Raw genomic sequence first — 23,234 nt, forward strand, 5'->3', positions numbered from 1 at the left:
AATGAAATAAGTGGTTCAAAAGAATTTATTTTTAAATATTACTGATCAGATATTCTGATAACTACACTGCATTGATTACTGCAGATTACAGAACATATTATCAAGCAACAACTCCAAGCCTTGGGGGTGGAGTGGTCAGTTATGTGGAAGCACTAGCAGCCTTTAGTTCTCCACAGTTAACCAGAGTGAAATCCTGTTTCTGAAGTTAGGCTTTGGGAAACAGTTTGACTGTTGCAATTGTACTAACTTCTCTTCTCCATAGCAGTTTCCCTAACTTGTTATTGCTCAAATTATGAGAGCAATTATGGGATTTCACAGCCACGACAACTCTAATCCCTGGCCTAATTCATTCCATAGTGGTCACAAATTGAATATGTTTAATCTTAGGGCATTTGTGATGTTATGTGAAGGATATTAACATTTATCACCTGCTATAGTAAGATCACTCTCAGGTTGGCCTGCAATTTTCTAGTACTGTTCCCTCCCCTCTGAATAGTCTGACCATATGTATGATAGACTGTTAGTTTTCAGAGCATTTTGGGGTTTAGAGTTTTGATGGAAAGTTAAATTAAGGCTTCAGTCACCACTTGGAACGAGCAGGTAACAACACCCCTGGACCAATCTCTTCACTTTTTAGACTGTAGTTCCTCACATGTCAATCTCCAAAACAAGAAAAATATGCAGGCACTATAAAACAAGCAAGAAAAGAAAAGGAGTGCCAATGAAAACAAAATGTATACATCTTTGAGATGACTTATATAGCCTGAAAAACAAAAAATACCACATGGAGAACTTCTTGAAGATTTGAAAGATGATCTATTGGATTTTTCGGATTGATCAAATTCAGGCAGCAGCTTTCTTTTAATAGGAGGTTGACCTGAAAAAGTTGAACATTTCAAAAATGCATATTCAATAAATACAAATTTCTATGGAATATCTATTTAACTTATTTATTAAATCATGTTTATGTAGATAGCAGTGCTTTCTTTTGAAAATATGAGGCTTATTCTATTAATATTTTGGATTGATACTATGTATTAAATATTACTTTTCAAAATATTTATAAATAAAATATTTACAAGTAAAACCAACTTCTAATTAAACTCAGTTCCTGATGATTACACAAATACAACCTTCCATGTTTTTTCAGACATAGAGGAGCAATTTGCCACTGTATTTTTTTTTTTTAAAAAAATGTTTTTCATTTTCCCAGCCTGGCTTACAATCTTGGCATTTGCTATTAAAAATTCCAGACTGGGAAGTCAAAAAACCAGAAAGCAATAGAGGTAAAAAAAAAAAAAAATCCATACAATTGTTAAAAATTGTATGGTGTAGATGACTACATAGATGTAGTCATCTGAACCTGAATTATGGAGGAATGTGAAAATTTTACATTACACATTCACAATTCTTCACATGAACATTTCTCATTATCCAAGAAAAATGTAGAATGACTAAACAAAAAGGGTTTGTTTAGTGCAGGAGGAAGAGAGAATACTGTAACTGCCAACGTATCAGCATATTTTTCCTCTCAACATGAACCTTGCTTATAGGATAAAAGCTGTAGAATATTTATAAGAGCAGCTATTACTGTTATTACTCTACTCTTCCATCAATCTTCACTAAAACTCATGCAAATGCTATACTGCCAACCCTTTGGCAATAGAAATCTGAGACGTTGTGTTTTTTGAAATAAGATTTTTATTCACTGAAGTCAATAATTATGTAGAACACCAATCTGAGTTATTGGCAGTGTTCACTGTTTAGTACCTTAAATGAATTTTAAGGTTGAAGAAAGCAAAAAAGTACTTACCAAATGTGTTTTCTTTTTCCATATGTCTTTTCCCTCTTCGTGTACGTAACAGAGAATTATTAGCTGTCAAGATAGACTTTTGAATATTTCTTTGTACTTCTGAATCAGTGAAATCGTCATCTTCTATGAAAGCTTTTGCACTTTCTGAGGCTTCTACATCTGAGTAATTATCTGGAGTCTGGGAATAAGCAGGACAAAGAAAATCCAGATTCCTTTCTGTTCCATATTTGGTATTGACTCTGCTTTGGCATGGTCGGGTTGTCTTCAAAGGTTCAATTACTTCTTTTGAACATGAAAAGCTTCTTTTGAATTCTGCTGGTTGCTTGTATTTCTCAATAGAAGTGATGCACATAGGTATTTCAATATTTAGCAAGGATTTAGAAGTTTCGTTTTCATTTAGATTCTCTCTGGTTTTACATTTCTCCTTTGGTTTAGATGAATTAGCTTCATGCTGTTTAATTTTTGTAATGGGAGTTTTCATTGGAGAATTATGAGTTTGCTTTAAATTTTCATCAACAAAGAAATCACATGCACTGATACTCATATCATCAAATTCTTTTAAAAGTCCCATACCATTTTGGAGAGCCTTCTGAGAAATCTGTACCGGTTTTCCACATGCTGTATTAAAATCACATGGAATGCCTAAACATACTTCTATGTTTGGATTTTTTTCTCTTTGGGATATATGTAATCTATTTTCTCTGGGAAATACTTTTTTTTGTATAGAATTCACTGTGTTGTAATCATAACTGCAATCTCGGACAGAATTTTGATAACCAGATAAATCAGATTCAATTTCAGAAAAAAGTAGGCTTGCTTTCTTTAGTGATTCTTTAGATAACTGAACAGGCTTACCACTTGCCGTGCTAAAAAACCCACAGTTGTCAATAGAAAAGTCTGATTTGCAATTCTTTTTGTTGGAAGTATGGATATCAGAACACATGTGCATTCCAATAAAGTCATCTGAATTTTTACAACTTAATTCAGGCACAGATTCCATTGATTTGGGAACAATACATGATAATGTTTGGGCACCTTCACAGACTTTTTTGGTTATAGGAAACTGGGACAGGCCTGAATATTCTGTTGGAATCTTCTCTACACTCAAATAGCTGGAACCAATACACTCCCTGTTATGAAAAGCATCAGAAGACCTTCCAAAGTTATTATCTTTATTTGCTTCAGACTGAGATTCTAAGTCATTGAGATTTTTATGAAGAAAGCGTTGGGCATTTTTTAATGCTTCCTGAGAAACATTATCAGTTTTACCACTCGCTGTTTTGAAACTGAACGCAACTGGTCTAGCTTTCAACTGTTTTGAAGGGGAGTCTTTTTTCCCACTAGTTGAGGATTTTTCTAAGGTGCTAATATCCAAGAAAAGCAAGCTATGCTTTGGTGTCATCCCATTTTCATTTCTACAGGTTTCGCCAGATTTGTTGACATTAATTTCTGCATTAACACCTGATTCAGTTGTATTTGTGTTTTTCACTGAATGTATCTCATTACAGCTGAAATTGTGATCTGATAAATTAGGTTCAATTTCAGAAAAAAGTTGTCTTGCTTTATTCAGTGATTCTTTAGATAACTGAACTGGCTTACCACTTGCTGTGCTAAAAAACATGCATTTATCGGTAGACAAATCTGATATACAGTTCCCTTTGGTGGAAACCCTCGTGTTAAAACACGTGCCCATTTCAAAACGTTCATCTGAAGTTTCACAATTTGATTCAGAGACAGCATCCACTAATATGGGCATAGCACATGGTAATGTTTGGGCAGTTCTATGCAGTTCTTTGGTTATAGGAAACTGGGATACATCTGAATATCCCATCGGCATCTTCTCTGTATTCAAGTAACCAGAAGTAATGCAGTTTTTACTGCCAAAAGCATCCAAAGAATTTCCAAACGTATTACATTTATTTGTTTCAGAATGAGATTCCAAGTTACTGTAGTTTTTATGAAGAAATTGTTGGGCATTTTTTAATGCCTGTGGAGAAACTTTAACAGCTTTACCACTTGCTGTTTTGAAACTGAATGCAGCTGGTCTAACTTTCAATTGTTTTGAAGTTGAGGTTCTCTCTTCATTAGTTGGATATTTCTGTAAAGTGCCAGTATTCACTAAATGTAAATCACATTTTGAATCTTGACTTTTACATGCTTCTTCCATTTTTCCTCCATTAAAATGTGATTCAGATGCATTTGTATTCAAGGCCAGTCCTTTAAAGGTCAGTCCACTCTTTAAGCCCTGTTTAACTGTATTTGACAGCACACCCACAGAATCTTCAAAATTATCTTTAGAATGTCCAATTTCTCTACATTTTTCAGCTCCTTCTCCAAATTTAAACATTTTTTTAACTGAATCTTCAACACTAGGCTTTGTAAGATTACCAATGTTATTCATATTTCCCAAAAAGAGAGATTCTTCTGAAAGAATATGCCTTGCTTTAAGTAAAGATTTGTCAGTAAATGTAATTTGCTTACCACTAGCTGTATGAAAGCCATTAGTTTGTTTTTCCCTGTTTTCAGAGACATTCTCATGGTTGCATCCAAAGATTTCAGTCTGATTTAATTTTGTATTCTCTTTCATAGAAGGGATAACTTCTTTATGGCTAACATTTGTCTTCCTTTTGCAGTATGACATATTATTTATCTCTTCCTGGATATCAGAGCCAATCAACAAATTAAGTCTCTTACTTTTTTCTGCAAGTATGTTCCCATCAGTAACAGTGTGAATACTCTGTAGAAAATATTTTTTTTCTGGCTTATTTACTTTTTCCTCTTGTTCTGAAATAAAGCTTTCTTTTTCACTTGCATCACCCCAAGTATTTTTTTCGGTTTTAGCAACTTCAACTAAGCAAGTTAGATCAGACAAGGTTTCTGGGCTATTATCGTTACAGCAAGTTTTCCCACAATTTATAAAATGATGTACGGGTAAAGCATTTTGATTTTTAGTGGATAACAATTCATTTTCTGATACATGTACAGAATATTTTTGAATAATTTTCAAGTTAACTTCTGTGGTGCTAGTAATCTGGACAACACTATCTTTACGGCAGTCCACATCTTTTAACCTATTTTCTGTGTCTTCTTTTACAAAAGCAATTGTATCTTTTGTGGTACCTTGTATTATATATCCAGCGGTTCCTTTTTTGGCTTTCTGAGGCCAATCAATATCTATTTCTTTCACAGGCATATGCCACCTATTGCATTTGTTTGAACCATCAGATTCTATTTTATAGGAGTTCAATGTTTCACCCATTCCGTTCAGATTGCTGTCTAATTCTGTACCTCTTCTTGTAATCTCATCTTTGTTCTTAACTGAACTATGATTTCCCAGATCAGACTGTAAGGGATCTGAAATAACTTGGACAAAACATTTATTTTCTTTTCTGTTTGATTTCAGCAATATAACCTGCTCATTGCTTTGTCTGTCAACATTACATTCACCAGTATCTATATGCTTACAGGAGGATTGATTATCACCTGGATTCTTTTGCACAAAATCGTCCACAAATCCTATATCTTTCCAATTCTTAGAATTTAAACATTTTTTATCAAAACATCTAGTCTCGTTAGTATTATTGTACATCTTAGTCTTGTATTTTCTAAACTGAGTAAATTCAAATTGACTGTCTGTTTCTTCTAATATATTAGAAAGTTCAGTAATTTCAGCTACTTGGCTTGCTGTTAAATTTTGTTTTTCTTCAGGGTGTTGTTTTTTAAGTACATTTTGAACAGACTTATTGTCATATTCAGGAAAACAAATTTTTATATCATTTGAGTGAATAGAATTCACCATAGAATCAGAAACAGGTAAAAAGTGACATGAATGTTTATTTAGTTCATTTTGTCCAACTGAAAAATTCTCAGTATTTTCCTTTTTATTTTTACTTGAAATAGCACCTTTTTCTTCATTCTGGAAGTCTTCAAGAAGCTGATCTTCTATATCCTTGAACAATAATTTGCCTTTTCTGATTTTATCAGCAGATAGCACTATCTGTTTATCAGATGCAGTCTTAAAACCTTTGAATTTCTGGATTTTCCTATGACAAAAACATCCTAACTCTCTCTGCTTATTACCATTTAAACTTAGTAATGGAGGCAGCATTGTATCCATTCCTTTCTCAAATATCATAGTTTTAGATTTTGATGCTTTTGTTGAATGTGCAGTTAATTCCAAGGTTACTTGTTTATTTTCTGTTTCTGATACTTGCATTGGCACTGTACATTCTTCAATAAATGCTTTTTCTGATGAACTATAATTTGGGAAATCAGTCTTTCTATCCACACAAGTATTACTGTCACAGATTTCATGGAGTCCTTTTTCAGATACCTCTGTTTGATAATTAGCAGCAATATCTCTAGAAAACATTACAGTTTCTTTCTTCATATTATTTTTTAGTAGTAGTGCTGAATTATCAGTAGTTTTATGTTCGATATTTGACTTTTTACTCTCTGGAGTTTTATATAACATGTTAGCAGATGTATAGCATTTTTCAGAATCTATTTGCTTGCTTGCTTTTGTGGAATGATTATCAGCACTTTCAATTTGTCCTGTAAGAAGTTGAATTATAACAGGGATGTTAATTAAAACGATATCAATAGAAACATATCCTAAATTTCTGTAGTATAATATTGTACTAAAGCCATTTTTTCAGGTCAGCTGAGAAGCCACAATTTTTGCTGATTATATCTGAATTACATATTTTTATTCTATATCTGAAAAACCATCAGATATTAAAGCATTTATATGCATTTCTATTTATAGATTAAACAGAACAGATTTGTCTTTACCAAAGAAACAGCTTTCTCTGAGATATTTAAATCTTCTTCAGTCATACCTATCTGAACAAGATGCATGTTTTTTATTTTGATTTCCCTACAAAACCACCCCAATAGAACATACTGGTAGAGTTGATTTTTAAAAAATAAAATGTGTATTTTTTCAACATACAATAAATAATTGGAATACAGTAGCATGTTCTTAGCAAAATCAAGTACTTTTTTCTAGAAATATTTGAAATTACACTCTACTTTTGAATGGTATATTCAATCTACCTTCCTCTTCATTAGTTCTTAGAGAAACCTTTCTCCATCCAGAGGTGGAAGAAAGGAGGGAAATTCCTTTATTTTTAAGGTGTGTTAATTTTACAGATATTGATCAGCAGGAGGCAGTATATGATCAGTTTCGTTCTATCTGAAACTAGTCAATTGTCAATTACTAAGACCACAAAGCTCTGTGAGCTGTGTATACCTGATAAGCCTCAAATAGAACAAAACAGGCCTCCTGATAGTCAGTATCTGAAATTCCACTATTTTTTTTGTTCTTACCATACTTTATTTTATCTACCTGAAAATGACATCAGCAATATTAACATATGTACAGTATATTTTAGTAGACATTTTCAATGCAGGAAACAGAAATTACAACGAGACACATACGGAATTTTCAGATTTAAGTTTAGAAGTCAATACACAAAGGAATATAAATATTGTACCTTTATTCTTGATTAGGATTTCAGAAAGTTCAGAGATACCGGTTTCTAAATTTGTACACACTGGCACAAAACAAGTAAGAGATCCATCTTTCTGTGTAGTTCCTTCTTCCTGCTGAACTAGAGAATTGTTTAGAGCATAAATGAATTTTTTTGGCCGCCTTTTCAAACTGGAGAGTGAGCTAATATTTTTCAAGCTTGACTTTGTGTGTTGTCTGTCATCACTAGAAGCTTGATTTGAAATATTACCTAGAAGATGGCTGGAAGAACTTTTATCCTTTCTTGAGAAATCAGAGCAACTACTTTGGACTTCTGAGAATTCTGTTAAAGTTCTGCTCTTTAAGAAATAATTATTCTCTGAAAATTTTACAAAAGAAAACTCCTCATCCTCAGCATGTTTCAATGACGTCGAATCATTCTTAATTAATAAAGGGGTGTTTTCGGAAACTAATAACTTTTTCGGAGAATTCAACTTACTATCTTGTATTAGACATGTTGAGTTTAACATATATGATTTTACTATTTTAGGACTACTGCCTTCTTTTTCAACAGATGATGGACTACCAGGAGAACTTTTCTTGACCTGTAAGTTAGAAGATGAACTAATGCCCTTCATGAATTTTTTTTCAAGCTGTGTTATTTCAAGACCAGACAAGTCCAACTGAGACCATGGACAAAGCAAAGATGATGGCATATTCTTCTGTCTATTCACTGCATTCTGTATTTCTGAGACATTTATATTCAGATTACATTTAGAAGGTTTTAACTTTCTTTCATATTTGATTTCATTACTACTTTCCTTAGAAGCCTTAATCATTTCATATTCTCCTTCAAATGCATCATGATTCTTTTCATAAAAAAGAGCTTTTTTATTCTCCTCAACCGAGTTAATTTTTTTAAGAAAAACGCTGCTTGTGGCAATATTCAGAGAAAAATCATTTGTTCCATCATGATTATCTTCATCCTTTGATACAATTGATGGCTTTTGGTATCCATGTAGCTCAACAGGAAATGCATTCTTATCAAAAGAGTCATTTAAAAAACTTTCAAGATCTGTAAATAATTGCAAAGCAACAGCATCAGAAGTAAAATCCCACTACAAAAATTTGGTAACAAAAAGTTATATGAGAATTCAATCATAAAATCTAAATAAAGGCTTATGAAATATTAATGTAGTTATTTGTACTTGGACTAGATGATCTCCAGGGTCCCTTCCAACTTTATATTATTATTATCATCATCATCTAATACCTGTTTGAAACTAACTATCTGTAATGGTATATGGGAATAACCTTGGGAAACAGGGCAAGGAGACACAGCCAAGGAATAGGAAAATAAAGTATCTTGCAGCAGAAATGTGGGTGGGGCAAGAGGTTCAGAAGTACTTTCAGATTTGCAAGAGTTTGTTAATGTAACTTTGCAACAAAGTAGAATTAGTTGATCTGGTCATGTTGTCTATCTGGTCTACCTATTAAGGCTAACACTATCCAAAATATTATCAATTATGGTTCATTTATTAGACAAAAATAAACAAATACCATATCCTAAACACATATTCTAATATTTAATAAAAATCTTAAAAGAAAAAGAAGCAAACTAAGAGATAGGAACTGCTAATAAAGGACAAATGCTTACTGTGGATTTTGCTGTCCATTTCTGCATGTGAAATTTCAATACCTGATGAAGATTGCCTGTTAATATTATTGCTCTTGAGACTTTTCTCATATTTGGAAAAAATACCATACATGATCTAAAAATCAAAGCAATGAAAAATTAATTGATAAACCTACATAAAAAAATTCTAATACCAAAAAAATGCTCATTCTTTACTTACAGTATCAATTATTTCATTATGGATCTTTGTTCCACAAATGGAATCATTTCTTCTTTCTACAATTCAAACGACAATACATATTATTCGTAGTTATTTTGTGGAAATCAGTGTTTTCTGTCAAACTTGTATTTAGTGAAGCTTTCTGAGGATTTTATCCCAAAATTCAGAACATATTTAATAAAATAAACTGAACAATGAAATACTCTAATAAAACTATTGGCACTTATATTAAGCTTGAGCAATGCAACCCCTTGCAATGAATTATGTGTAAATATAGATCCAACCATAATTATCTCTTTTAGTTATCTTTCCTCAGATAGTTCTTGATTTACGATCGGCCATTTAGTGACTGTTCGAAGTTATGACAAATTCCCCCACCCAACCCATAGCCACATAATTGCATTTTGGGTGCTTGGCAACTGGCTCACTGCACATAATTATTTGCAGCATCCCACAGTCATATGATCACAATTTTTTTTATTTTTTTGCCGGTTTTCTGGTATTTAAGTCCTATTTCCAGGAAAAACCACCAATTGGGTAAAATGGATTCACTTAAAGACTTCTACAAAAAATACTGAAAAATTGGTCACATGATACTTTAACCTCTGACCACAGTGACTTATGACTATAAGTCTGGGGTCAATTATAGTCATAAGACAAGGACTACTTGTAGTAGACCTGTAATTATTCAATTTAACCAAACTTTTAAGAGCACGTTTGATTTCATATCTATTTATACTCAGTCTTTCATTCAGGAACTCAACTCACTATAATTCCTCCTATTTCTTCCTATAACAGATTAGTAAACTATGGTGGACTGAGAGACAGCAGCTGGCTCCAAGTTAACCAGGAAGCAGTGGCTGATGAGGTACTCAAATTGCATTTTCTCACTTATTGTCCATCACAGTAACCAGTATACCACACTGATTCTATTTCTACTTCTTTAATAATATTGAAAATGAAATAAGTATATGACTAATAATTATCAACTGATTTCAAAAGAACAATAATTTCAATAACAATCTATAAATTATATTAATTACAATTGCAAAATGTCTTTCCTTTGTAGCTACTCTGTATTTACTGTTCTTTATCCTCACAGCTTTGTCATAACCATGTTACTTTCATTACCTATTATGACAGTTGGAGAAAGTGTAGGAGGTGTTGCTAATGAACTTGACCAAGACATATCAGGATCTGCCTCTGCTCCCAAGCTCTCAGAGATGCATTTCTGTGTCTGAACCTAAAATATAGTGAACAACCATTTACACACACACACACAAACATATGGTATTCTCATAGTTAAAATATTTTAGAATAAAATTACCTCAAAAATCTTGGGTGTTTGTAATAAACTTTCATTTAGTACTGAAAATGTAAAAGAAGGTATCAGTTCTTAGGATGAGCATATATTTATAAACTAATAAAACCTTCAGTGCAATAGGTAAAGATATTAATATTTACCATAATTATTATTTTGTTTTTCTTGTACAACTGGACTGAAATATAAAGAAAAAATAGTTATTTAAATCAAAAGCATCCTTAAACACAATTTTAATTTCTATAACTTAAAATATAATGAACAATGTCCATACATCCAGCTCATCTAAAGTCATATTTTAAAGTCAATATGAATAATCTGAGAGCTCCTGATTCTATAGCACTAATGAGACCAAGTACAGTCCTTTATTAGTCACTTTAATTTCTCCAAAAGGCAACAATAACTATTATATAATAAGACTTTATATCATAGTTTGAAGGTAATTATTTTATTATCTCTCTGCAGAAGTATGTTTACCTATCAGAATTTATCTTTAGGAAAATTTACATATCATAAGTACCACAGGGGTATATCATTGCAGCATATATACTTCTTAGTTGGTGGAATATAGGCAACAGTATACTGGCTTGCACTGAAATCTGTGGAGCACCTACACTACAGTAATAGCGGGGTAATATTAGGCTTTGATTGCATTTATTTTGATCAGAATGTGTCCAAACTGATTAACACTGTTCTTAAAAGATAATGGTAAATGTCACATGGCCATGATTAAAATTAGTTACCTAGTGTATTTCTTTCCCATTCTACCATACTGGTAGGTCAACTGTTCAAATCTATGTTCTACAAAAGATGGGTCCATCTGTTGACATATGAAGAAAAATGTATGTATAAATGGTTCATAGGTTGAAATGAGATAATCTGAATGAAGGTGAGCTGATCTTGTAGAGTTGATAAATACATGTAGGGAAACGTAAATTTAACTATAAATAAAATAGCTAAAATGTTGTGACAAGGTATGGATCCATGTCATCTAGACTGTTGTTGGTGTATATAAAAATAGAAATTCAGTGATAGCTGTTACTGTTCAGCACATTGTGATAAAAAATGAGCAGGGATGAGTTTGGGCATAATTGTGGAACATTCTCATTGAAAACCTGTTTGGTAACATGAAATATACATAGGATAGGGCAGATAGGAACATGGAAAACAAAGAAAAAATAACTGGATCATTCAGAAATCCAAAAATTAATGAAAATAATAAATTTGTATATTTTTAAATATTTGCTTGGAAAATGATGTTTCAAATTTATTGTTTAAGCATGTGTATTTGTGCATGTGTAAGTATACATACACACTCACAATTTAATTGAAAAGCTTAATTGATTTGTTTTTATATGATTAAAGACCAATACTGTTAATAAAGGATACAAGAATGACAAGAGGTTCTGAATGTGGGATATACAACAACTTGGAACTATCAAGAAAATCTTATGCAACCTTAGAAGGAAAAATTTAAAAAAAAAAAAAAAGAGAGAGAAGACTGAATTACTGTAGAAAAATAAAGCATAAGACTATGAATCTTTGTAATAGTAATGGAAAATCAATTGATCTTCCAACAGAATGAATGGAAAATAGACATAATAAAAGTGCATGTGAAAGTTGTTTGGAACAGAGTGAAAAAAAGTATGCTACAAATGCTTCAGAAATGTATGGAGTATGAAAAAAGGGAGAGTATGAAAAAAGATGCTTGGTAGAATAATGAAGTGAAAGCTGCAAGATAGGTGCATATAGGAAGATGATTGCTAAAAAATTTAGGAAATATGTTGTATTAAGAGAAATAGGTAGTCAGAAAAATATATATTTAAAGAAGAGGTAAAATTAAAATCAAAATAAGCAGAAATAATGCAGAATGATTTTGCTGGAAACATTTTTAATAAGTGAAAAACACTAAACAAGATCCTCCAGCAGAATGAAAACTATTAAAAATAAAAGTATTGAAATTATTTGGGATAATAGTGGAATATAAGAATGTGTTTCTGCCCTTTTTGTTGGGTGGGGATAAACAAGCAAAACATTGTGTTGATGGAGTTGATGAGATTCTTAGAAAAGGAGAACAAAAGTACTGCATGAAAAAGTCAGAGCAACAGCAAAAAGGTACAGAGAAATATATACTGAAAGAAATAAATGTTAACTAGATTTTTTTACACATTGTGCCCTAATTTGCTTGGCTATTTCTTATGCCTCCAGAAAATGTATCCACATCAATGTCACTACACATCAATGTCACTACAATTATTTATATACCAAATAATTAAACCACTAAATTCTGAGGCACTTGTTGCCATGTAGAATCAATCTGGTGTAGCAGTGAGCCAATTTGCTAATTTGGTTGGTTAAAGGCATCAGGCTAGAAACCACGAGACTGAATTCTAGTCTTTCCTCAGATGCAAAGCCAGCTGAGTGATTTTAGCCAGTCACTCTTTGTCAACCCTAAAAGGCAACAGCAAATAATTTCTAAAAAATGATGCCAAGAAATCATCATGGATATGTCCAAGCACTGTGATATTACCTTGATTCAAAAGGTAAATTTAGCTGTAATAATGGAATTCTTTTTTGTGTTGTTATAGACAAGATCTATATTTGCATCAGCATCACAGATAAATAAAAGAGATGCACCTTGGAATGACACAGGAACTAGAAGAATTCATTCCTTCATTTGATTCATCCACTTGTGTCCTCAGCGTAGGCATTTCACAGAAAGTTTTACCTGTATCAAAGAAATGTAAGCAAAAAAATACCTCTTTCACTGATAGTTCAATTTTGTCTAATTTAATCTTGAAAGCTACAGGAAGTAAGTTTGTTACTTAACCATTTTTAACCATTTAAACCATTTCTAGCCTCACAATTCCATTGCCCTCTTTGCTTATGCTCACTTTCCTCCTTTTAAGTTAAATCAGTTTAAATAAAATCTAGTAATCCAGGATCTAGTTCAGCCAAACATGGAAGAGCTTTCCTTCCCCTTAAGGGCTTTTGGGATTTTAGCTATGTAAATTAATAGCCTTTCTGAGAATTAAAACTGCTTATAGCAGGGGAGTCAAACTGCTGGCCCGTGGGCCAGATGCATCATGGTGAAACCGCACCCACCCCATTGCTGACAATGGAAAAAAAGTCATGATATGTTGCGAGTTTGACACCTCTGGCTTATAGAAATGAGACTGTCATTAATATTATGTGTATGTCATAATTTTTTTAGTCTTTGACTATAAAATTAAATAAATTTTATCAGAAATAGCAAAAACATTTGGTTAACTAAAACTTACAAATTTATGAGAAAGGACACTGAAGTTAAATATTTGATAGTAGTAATTACTAGATTTATTTATTTATAAAATTTATAGACCACCCACCCTACTTCAACTTAATCTCCATCTAGATTCTATTTTTCCTTTAAGATCTCAAAATGGCAAACACTAGGATCTCTATTCTTTTTATTTATCCATCAAAACCCACTCTTATGGGTTAAGTTCACTTGAGCAATAGTATTTGAATGAGTTAGTGAATTCCACAAAGGGAATGGGATTTAAATATGGGTCTTCCCTTTCAGTACCAGTTGCACATTGGCTTGGTTACTCTGAATCTGCTGTCAATTTTTTTCTTAGTGGTGGGTATTACCACTTTGGAAACTTAAAAAATGATATTCAAAGAACATAAAAGATTAAATCTATAAAACAGTTCACAAAGATTTTGCAAATCTATATTTTAAATAAAGGGAGTGAATATAAAAGATAAAGATTTTCCTGTCCAGTCCAGTTAAGGTACGATGCTTATTTCTGTTTCTTGGCCGAAGGGCTTTGTCCTAAGACATTTTCTGTGGTTGTGTGGCCAGCATGGCTATACGCCAAAGGCGCACAGAATGCTGTTACCTTCCCACTGAAGTGATACCTATTAATCTACTTGCATTTGCATGCTTTCAAACTGCTAGATGGGCAGGAGCTAGGGCAGGAATGGGAGCTCACCCTGTTGTGTGGCGCTTGGGTCTTGAACCCGAACTGTCAGCTTTCAAGCTCAATGTTTTTAACCCCTGAGCCATTGGGCCCTGAGTAAATAGTAATGATTAATAAAACATATGAAGCCCAAAGAATATTCTAAAGATACAGATGTTAAATATACTTTTAACAAAACATTACAATGTTGAAAATGCTTCAGAAATTAGAGTACTAATTAAGAATATGGAACATTTAGTGATTCAGAAATTTCAGAGAATTCCATTTTGTCCCGACTATGCCATTCCAAGCACAACTGCAACTTACAGAAGTCCTTTGAACCATTGCTCCAAATATGGTATTCTAGAGAATCTGGATGATCCCTTTCCTATTGTGCTTCATGGCCAGACTACCCTTGAAATACCTCAACTCTTCCTAGCTCAAAGGATTTTTGAAACTGATCTACCACTGTAGAAAGAGAAAGTTTTTGAAGGAAACAAAATGCTCTGTTCCTAGATCAATGAATGTTGCCTTTAAGATGCAAGCAAAAAGTTGAAATATAATAGATTACCTAATACATACTAGACAATATATATCCAGGATGAAATCCGGTCTATACACTTTCAGTTTATACCCAGAAATGGTTGAAATTGTCTTCTATTGTTTCATGCTTTTATGGAGATAGGGCAAAAGCTGTTGTTTTATAATTATCAACCCAACATTCCAGCTTTATATGAGCCACAATGTTTGAGCTGACACCTAATATTCCCCAAATTAGTCACTTTTCTACTTGTGGACCTTTATGTAGCCAGAAAAGTACATTTTCCACAGAAAAGGTATCTGCATCGTACCATTTCATTTTCATACTACATCCATTTTGTAAATGCTACACATACAAAAATGTTTATAATTTTGGTTACATATTATTTCTTACCTTACCTGTTTCTTCACTGAACTGAGCTGATTTTTCTATAGGAGAAGTAAATGTTTTTAAATTTTTATTCCGGTCTTTAAAAATCATGGGAGTTGATACTGATGAGTTATTTATAGACAACTTCCCTTTTGGGGTTTTGAAAGTATTTTGATCCATAGTTTTGTGTAAGGGGTCTTCTGTTTTTTTCACATCATAAGGTGGAGCTTCTGAACTGAGTTCTTCAAACCAATTGAGACTTATTGGTCCTAGGTCTAAGAAAAGCAGTAAAATACATTATTTAATGCATGTTTCAAGTTATACTTTAATGATTATTACTAGATTAATAATTGTTTCCATTAAATTCTACATAGAAGTAACTAACAACTAACTGCAAGTTTCTCTGTTATCAGCAGAAAGATTCACCTCCATGCCAAATCACTGGAAGGCTTTTAGAAAGAGAAACAAAGTCTCCAGCTAATGTATATGTTAATGCCAATTGGGAAACAGCTCAATTGCTGGACCTGTTGTAATCCCACCTTTTCCTTCCCAATATATTTGCTAATATATAATAATATATTAATAAAATAACTATGGTTTATCACACATTAATTATATTATTTACAATCACAGACAATAACAGAAAAAGGTGAAAAAACATGAAAACCCTGGCAGTAGCTACAATTAAGTGTGCAGTTTCATTTTAATTGTATACCAATCTTCCTAGGTTTTCTTTAACTCTTTTTCTAACTTGTCATTCTGAAACTGGGGAAGCAGCTATCCCCTCTCAGACCAAGGAATATCAAAATAATTTCAATCTTGTCTCCAGAAGAAGTAGGAAATAATATCTACTATAAGATACATCGTATCACCTATAGAAAATGAACTTGCAATGTACTATTTACAAAGGTAATTTTGTAAATCATATTTCAAGGAAAGTTTCATATAGGTTGTCCTCGACTTACAATTTCTTCAGCAACTGTTCAGAGCACAATGGTACTGAATTATGGGATTTACAACCTGTTCCAATATTTGGTCAAAATTTGGACTCTTGGGACTCAATCCACACTTGCAACCACAAGGGCGCTGCAACTCCCACCTACCTATCTGACCACCATTTATACTCTTTTGATTCTCTGCTGTCTCCCCATCGACTTTTGCTGCTGTTTTCTTCCTCCCACTACTGCTGAGGCATACCTGGCCTGGCTGCTGTGCTTTATGGTGCTGGCTTCATGCAAAGAAAAAAGGATTCCCTTCCCCCTCCACCCCCACCAAAAGCAGCTTGAATTGAAATAGTACCTGATTCGATGTATTGTGTTTTGAATATTTCAAACAAAGATGGTTTCTTTGCAGATGTATCAACATTTTTCTTATCCATTACACTGCTGATACAATTAAGAAAGTCTGCAAAATAAAGAGTTCTCAAAATTATATTAATTTCTCATATTTGACAGAAATTCTATTTCTTTTTCTTCTACATTGTTTTGTCATCATATACCCTCCCCGCACGAAATGCAAACATTTATGGTGACAGCACTAACATCATGAATGAACCAATAAGATAAAATAAAGTTTATAATTTATAGCTTATATAAAAATACCAGGTGAATTTATTTTGACAAATTATGAGGGCTGGTTCAAACATAGATCTAGAAGTCTCTTAAATAGAATCAAAAGATTAAAAACAGACTACAGGATTTTGTAATGTCTAATTCCATTAACTGATTGGCAAGAGAGTCAAGACAAAATATAATCAATGAAAACTGCTGGCAGTTGTGTAAATCCTCTTGTTGTGTAATGACTATAAGGGAAATTAGATCAGACTTTTAAATTGGTATGTTGTTTCAAAATGGATGGTTTATTTATAAGACTCATTATTCCTATGCAGAACTGTAACATGTTTTTAAGTATGTAACATTTACCTATAAGTATTGCCACAACAAATCCAAAAATATAGGGAAAAAAATCCTGCAACTGCAAGTGTTTATAGAAACAAACTGCCTGAAACTGAAAGTAAAGATATTATAGGAATAAGTTATATCCTACACTGGACAATACCATATTTTTTCAGAAACTGAATGATAGGATCATATTTGTATAGTCAAAACTTCCTCATATTTGTTAAACTAGTAACAAATTGCCAGGAATGAACATATGATGTTTAAAACCTGTGAATCCTCTTGAATTTTTAATATTTCTGCATAAATATGACCTAAAATGTGATCTGTTATCCAAACAAGTTCTAAAACTAGATAACAAATCAATTGGGGAAATGTGTCAAAAACATTATTTGTTCATTTATTGAGAAAAATGATACAAAGCTACATATTTCTATATGGCAAGAGTATATGAACCTCTGGGATTATCAGTTCATTTGAAGGGGAAACTAGCATCATGTGTTTCAATTAGTGGGATGATAACCAGGTGGTTATGAAGATGGGAAGTCCTGTCTTATTTTAAGAATGAAAATGTAGGATCTTTGCAATACAGGCATGGAAGAAGTGTGTCATGGCTTGAACAAAAGAGACTTCTGATGACCTCTGGAAAAGAATTAATCGAGGCACATTGGCTGGAAAAGAGTTACAAACTATATCTAAATAGTTTAGATTCTACCAGTCTGTCAGCTGCCAGGAAGGTTGTGTATAACTGGAGACAACTTAACCCTATTGTTATTTTACCCAGAAGTGATCAACAGACCAAGAGCATACCAAGGGTAAGATGCATAATGCTCTGGGAGAACCTCAGGATAATGTCAAAGAAACCGAAGGCCTATCTTGAATTGATGAATGTCAGGATTCATGAGACCACCATTAGGAGAATATTGAACAATGGTAGAATAGAATATAGAAGAGAAATGTTGTTGTTACTTCAAATGCACACCAATCAGCATACATTAAAATGAAATTTCACTGCATTCAGCTCTCAAAAAATACCATTATGCATATAACCACATACACACACGACACAGAAAAACATCAGTCTAATTCAAATATATATATATATATTTATACACACACACACACACACAGAGCAGAAAAAAAGAATCCTGTGAATTTACAAGACGGATGGTATAAGGCAGTGCTTCTCAAATAGTGGGGCGCGCCCCCCAGGGGGGGCGTGAGGCTCCGTAAAGGGGGGCTCGTTTGACCTCGGCAAATACTGTCATATTGGATTTCTAGATCGGATCATCCGACTCACTCGCAAGCGGCGTCCCACACGGCATTGGTTGCCTAGCAACTCTAGAGCTGAAGAGAGGGAGCAGCGCGGCGCGAACACTGAAGATTGTCCCAGCGCAGCCCCAGTAGCAGCCCAACGCGGAGGACAACATGACCGCCAACGCACGTGACACATGCAAAGGACCCGATTGGATAGACATGATGCTCTATCCTGATTGGCCAAACCCGCCCGTGTGACTTTTAGACCCGGAAATCGGTCCTCTGTACAGAAAAAATTTTTTTAACAGGGATGGGAAGACAGGCGGAGAGAGAAGGAGATAAAAGAAAGTCTTCCGAAGGCTAAGACGAGGAAATATGACGAGGCGTATGTTTTTTTTTAATATTGTGCTCCTTTAAATCTTTTCTGCTACAGTTAATAAAGCTATTCTTTGTTGTAAATTGATCCACATTTCTTTCTTTTTTTATTCTCATATACGTTAATAAGGATACAGTGTTATGCAGAGGTGTATTTGTAACAATTTTATAGACAAATGATACTATTTACAGTCGCGCGGGTGGCGCGAAATGTTTTCTTCTTCCTAGGGGGGCATGACAGAAAATAATTGAGAAGCACTGGTATAAGGACAAAGCTGTTACAGAATCTAGTAATTCTGCTATAAATACTTCGAAACCTCCTCCCAGAGGGGAGCAACAAAAACAGACTGTGAAGTGGGTGTGTGGGGTCTCTAACAAAGCTTTGAGCTCTAAGCACATAGCGTTTATAAGCAGTATCCTGAATAATGGGAAGCGAGCTTCCTATAATCTTCTCAGCTGTCCTTACCATTCTCTGTATGGACCTTCTATCTGAGGCACTATCACCAAACCAAACAGTGATGCAATTTGTTAAAATGCTTTCAGTTGTGCCTCTATAAAAAGTGGTCAGGACTAAAGGAGAAAGATATGCTCTCATTTGACACAGGAGATGCAAACACTAGTTTGCATGCTTCACTAAAGATAATGTGTGAAGAGACCAAGTCAGATTGTTGCCACAGTTATCTGCACTCCCAGGTACTTAATACTACTGACCACCTCCACAACTGCAGCCTTGATACAAAGTGGAGTATGAGGACTGCAAGGAGAAATTCACTACTCAAAAAAAATAATAATTGTTGCCCAGTGCTCATCTATAGTTTGTGAAATACCACATGGATAGGCCAAAAGGCTATTAGAGGAAAGTTCTGTGGATGGATGAGACTAAAAGAGAACTTTTGGCTTAAATAAAAAGATAGTGAAAAGCAACACTGCATTCCAGCATAAGAACTTTATCACATCTGTGAAACATGGTGATAATAGTACAGGTAGTCCTTGACTTACAACAGTTAGTTTAGTGACCATTCAAAGTTACAATGGCATTGAAAAAAATGACTTATGACCAGTTTGCACACAGCTGTTGTAGCATCCCCATGGTCATGTGATCAAAATTCATACACTTGGCAATTGACTCATATATTTTGATGGTTGCAATGCCCCAGGGTCCCGTGATCCCCTTTTGCTATATTCTGACAAAGTCAACGTGGAAACCAGATTCACCTAATAACAGTTTGACTAATTTAACAACCACTGCGATTCACTTAACTGTGGAAAGAAATAAAATGCAAGCAAACTCACTTAACAAATGTTTCACTTAGCAACAGAACGTTTGGGCTCAATTGTGGTCGCACGTTGAGGTCTACCTGTAATATGATTTAGGCCTCCTGATCACAAGAGCTTGCTATCTCTGATGGAACTATGAATTCTGAATTATACTAGCAAATTCTACATGAAAATATCAGAGTATATGTCTATGAACTGAAGCTCAAAAAAAAAAAAAGCTTTTGGAATGGACACGTCAAAATCTTTACATTAAGTGTAGAAAAATGTTAAAGGATATAAGCAAGCAGTTTGTGAGAGGAAGCCCACCAACATCCCTGAGTTAAACCTGTTCTCTGAGGAGGAATGGGCTGATTATTTTTCCAGTTTGTTTGCAGACTTGAGCAACAGTTACTGGAAATGTTTAATTGGTTATTGCTTCCCAAAGAGGGCACACATTACAAAAGCAAAGTTTCACATTTTTTACATATACAAATATTTAGGTCTGGAATTTTCTCGTGTTTTAGGTTTATATTTATGCAGAAACACTGAAAATTCAAAAGATTTCACAAACTTAGGAATTGCTGTAAATCCCCGCTGATTAAGACAAAATTCTAAAAATAACATTTATGAGAAATAGCTTGGCTGTTTATAACTGGAAATTTGTTAGATTTTTATCTCAGCATTGTTATTTATAGATATCTCAAAGCAACAAACACACCTAATATTCCCTCTTCCTGTGAGAAGTGTTGGGTTGAGTGTGTGACTGACCCAAAGTGCCCCAGGTGGCTTATGTACCTAAGGCAGGACTAGAACTCAATCTCCTGGTTTATAGCCCAACACCTTAACCACTACATCAAACCTGATATTGGAAATAACATAGCTAAAACCAGAAAAAATGACATTAAAATTATCAAGTTTAATGTCCAATTACATTGTGGTGGAGGGATCTGTACTATCTACATACCCACTGAAATTTACAAAGTGTAAAAAACAATGGCAATTGGCAAAAAAAACTTAAGAGTTGAAAAAAATGTTTCAAGTAGCCTTTTTGATATACTGACATTTGTATTCTAGAGTACAAAAAATCCCATTCTATGGAAGCCTTGTATTTTCTGAAATCAGAATCAATGTTCCATCACTGTATTTCATCATTCCCTGTAAAAAAACTATTATGGAGAATGAAGCTGAAGTCTACCCCTTTCCCACCTCCACATCTGCTAACTAGGTTCTAAGAACATAAGTCTGTACCAAATAGGGGGAGTTGAATCCAATTGGACAAATTTGCAAACCTATTCAATAGTCTTTGCCTCTGTTTGCAGGAAATTAGACTTGAATGCCTATTTAGTCCATCAATCCTATCATTGTCATCCTAATATACATACATGGAAGTAAATGCTTCTATATTTACATAATACCTACAAGTAAAAAAGTATCCAATGGGGCTTACCATGACTACACAAGTTTTGCAGAATTGGGCCCCGGTTTGATGAAATACCCCAATCAGCTGTGCTAGCACAGTAACACTGAGCACTAATTTTACTATATGATCAGCTGGCATAGCATATAGCCATATAAGTATTTTAGTTTAAGTCTGCATTTGACCTACAGGAAGGTTATGATCCAATATTTTTCTATCTCTACACACTTAGTTGGGAATGTACTAATTTAATGTAATCTGAATAGCAGGCAGAAGTATTAGGTATGTTCACCACCTTAAGTTAACTATCCAGTATAGAGGAAATGAAAATATAATCATAATCATCTTAGAGCTAGTTTGGTCTAAGGTTGGTTAAGGCATCAAGCTAGAAACCAGAAGTGTGCAAATTTTAGCCCTACCTTGAGCATGAACACAGCTGGGCGACTTTAGGCCAGTCACTCAGTCTTAGAAAGCAGGTAACAGCAAATCACTCTTGAAAAATCTTGCCAAGAAAACTGCAGGGACTTATCCAGACAGTCGGCAGGAGTAAAAAACAAAAAACAAAACTCAGGAGGCACAAAATCTTTAATGCTCATCATTCTATTTAAGATCTTGCAACGACCTAATAAATCATTCAACAAGGTGTACCATCCCAGATATAGAGAAGGCCCCAAGGTTTCATTTATGGCAGGGATCTTCAAACTTGGGCCTTTTATGACTTGTGGACTTCAACTCCCAGAATTCCTCAGCCAGGCACGCTGGCTGAGGAATTCTGGGAGTTGAAGTCCACAAATCATAAAAGGCCCAAGTTTGAAGACCCCTGCTTTACGGGGTCTCTCCGTCTCAAGCCCTGGAAGAAAACCCGACTTGTCTTCCACTCACTCGTTTCACCTCAGTGCCTCTCTTCATGGGTCAGCGAGTTTCTGAGTAAGAGAGCCCGCTAAGAAGAACCTCCGAAGAGCAGCCGCGCTGAAAAGTAGTTGAGAGCAAAAAAAATCAACGGGCGAAGCCAAGCGATGAAGCCCCGATACCGCCGGGCTCCAAATCATCTCAGCAACAACTTCCTCTGAAAGACAAATGAAGGCGCCAAAATCCGCCAACGCATGCGCAGTTTTAGAATGAGGGAAGAGGGCGGTCATTTCCTCACAGCTGATCCACTCTCGTAATCCGGAGGTTTTTCGTAGGTATCAACCACAGTACGAGCGGAAATCAAATGGTTTCCCGCTGGGAACGTTGGAATCCAGCTCTTGCCTCCGCTTTTCACTGGAAATGGAGTGAACGCCCGAAACTAAGAGCCAGCGGTTAGACTGTAATGGTTTAATCCTGCCGCACTCAAAGGATCATGGAACTTGTGGGTTTTTTTAAAAAAAATGCCCCGTTCTAGAACACGAGTTTAAATAGGTTTATATGCAATACTTGAAGTACGCCTCGAACCACGGAATTCTGATAGTTCAGAGAATAGGCATATAGTTTCATTTTTCTCCCGGAAGATGTTAAGATCCTCTCCCCCTCCTTTTTCAAAAAGCTGCAAATATCCCATTTAAATATACTCACTTCTTTTAGTTACCTGCAACAATAAGAATCTGATCCTGCAAATATCTTGTGAAAAAACTTTACATTTTACAGAATTAACTGATTTGCTATATACTACCTTTCAAGGAGATATAGAGAGCACTCACTTCTCCAGTTTCTCCCCACAGCAACACTCTTTTA

General features: G+C 34.3%; 1 protein-coding gene and 1 long non-coding RNA gene across 6 annotated transcripts in view; one reads left to right on the forward strand and one right to left on the reverse strand.

The window, feature by feature from the left end:
* The window catches only part of BRCA2 (BRCA2 DNA repair associated), a 38,876-nt gene extending 16,242 nt beyond the window's left edge, over positions 1–22,634 (reverse strand). The window contains exons 1-13 of one of the 5 annotated variants that reach the window (XM_039323567.1): positions 22,404–22,633; positions 21,941–22,045; positions 16,617–16,721; positions 15,347–15,592; positions 13,101–13,191; positions 10,607–10,641; positions 10,470–10,510; positions 10,274–10,385; positions 9,143–9,198; positions 8,944–9,058; positions 7,312–8,361; positions 1,814–6,367; positions 782–877 (exon numbers count right to left, since the gene is read on the reverse strand). In XM_039323567.1, the coding sequence (XP_039179501.1) occupies positions 782–877; positions 1,814–6,367; positions 7,312–8,361; positions 8,944–9,058; positions 9,143–9,198; positions 10,274–10,385; positions 10,470–10,510; positions 10,607–10,641; positions 13,101–13,191; positions 15,347–15,592; positions 16,617–16,695 (6,475 nt within the window). In that variant the 5' untranslated portion in view covers positions 16,696–16,721; positions 21,941–22,045; positions 22,404–22,633. Of the gene's footprint in view, positions 1–781; positions 878–1,813; positions 6,368–7,311; positions 8,362–8,943; positions 9,059–9,142; positions 9,199–10,273; positions 10,386–10,469; positions 10,511–10,606; positions 10,642–13,100; positions 13,192–15,341; positions 15,593–16,616; positions 16,722–21,940; positions 22,046–22,403 lie in introns of those variants that run through there. The other 4 variants (XM_039323569.1, XM_039323568.1, XM_039323566.1 and 1 more) reach the window with 4 other exon arrangements.
* On the forward strand, positions 7,833–18,552 carry LOC120299122. Its single transcript, XR_005554345.1, has 4 exons — positions 7,833–7,893; positions 9,941–10,010; positions 11,243–13,206; positions 18,497–18,552. It is a non-coding gene; the product is annotated as an uncharacterized LOC120299122 (long non-coding RNA).
* Positions 22,635–23,234: the final 600 nt, after the last annotated feature.

Source organism: Crotalus tigris, unplaced genomic scaffold (genome assembly GCF_016545835.1).
Source record: "Crotalus tigris isolate CLP2741 ecotype Arizona unplaced genomic scaffold, ASM1654583v1 scf7180000024280.1573445, whole genome shotgun sequence".
In the NCBI taxonomy this organism is placed as follows: domain Eukaryota; kingdom Metazoa; phylum Chordata; class Lepidosauria; order Squamata; family Viperidae; genus Crotalus; species Crotalus tigris.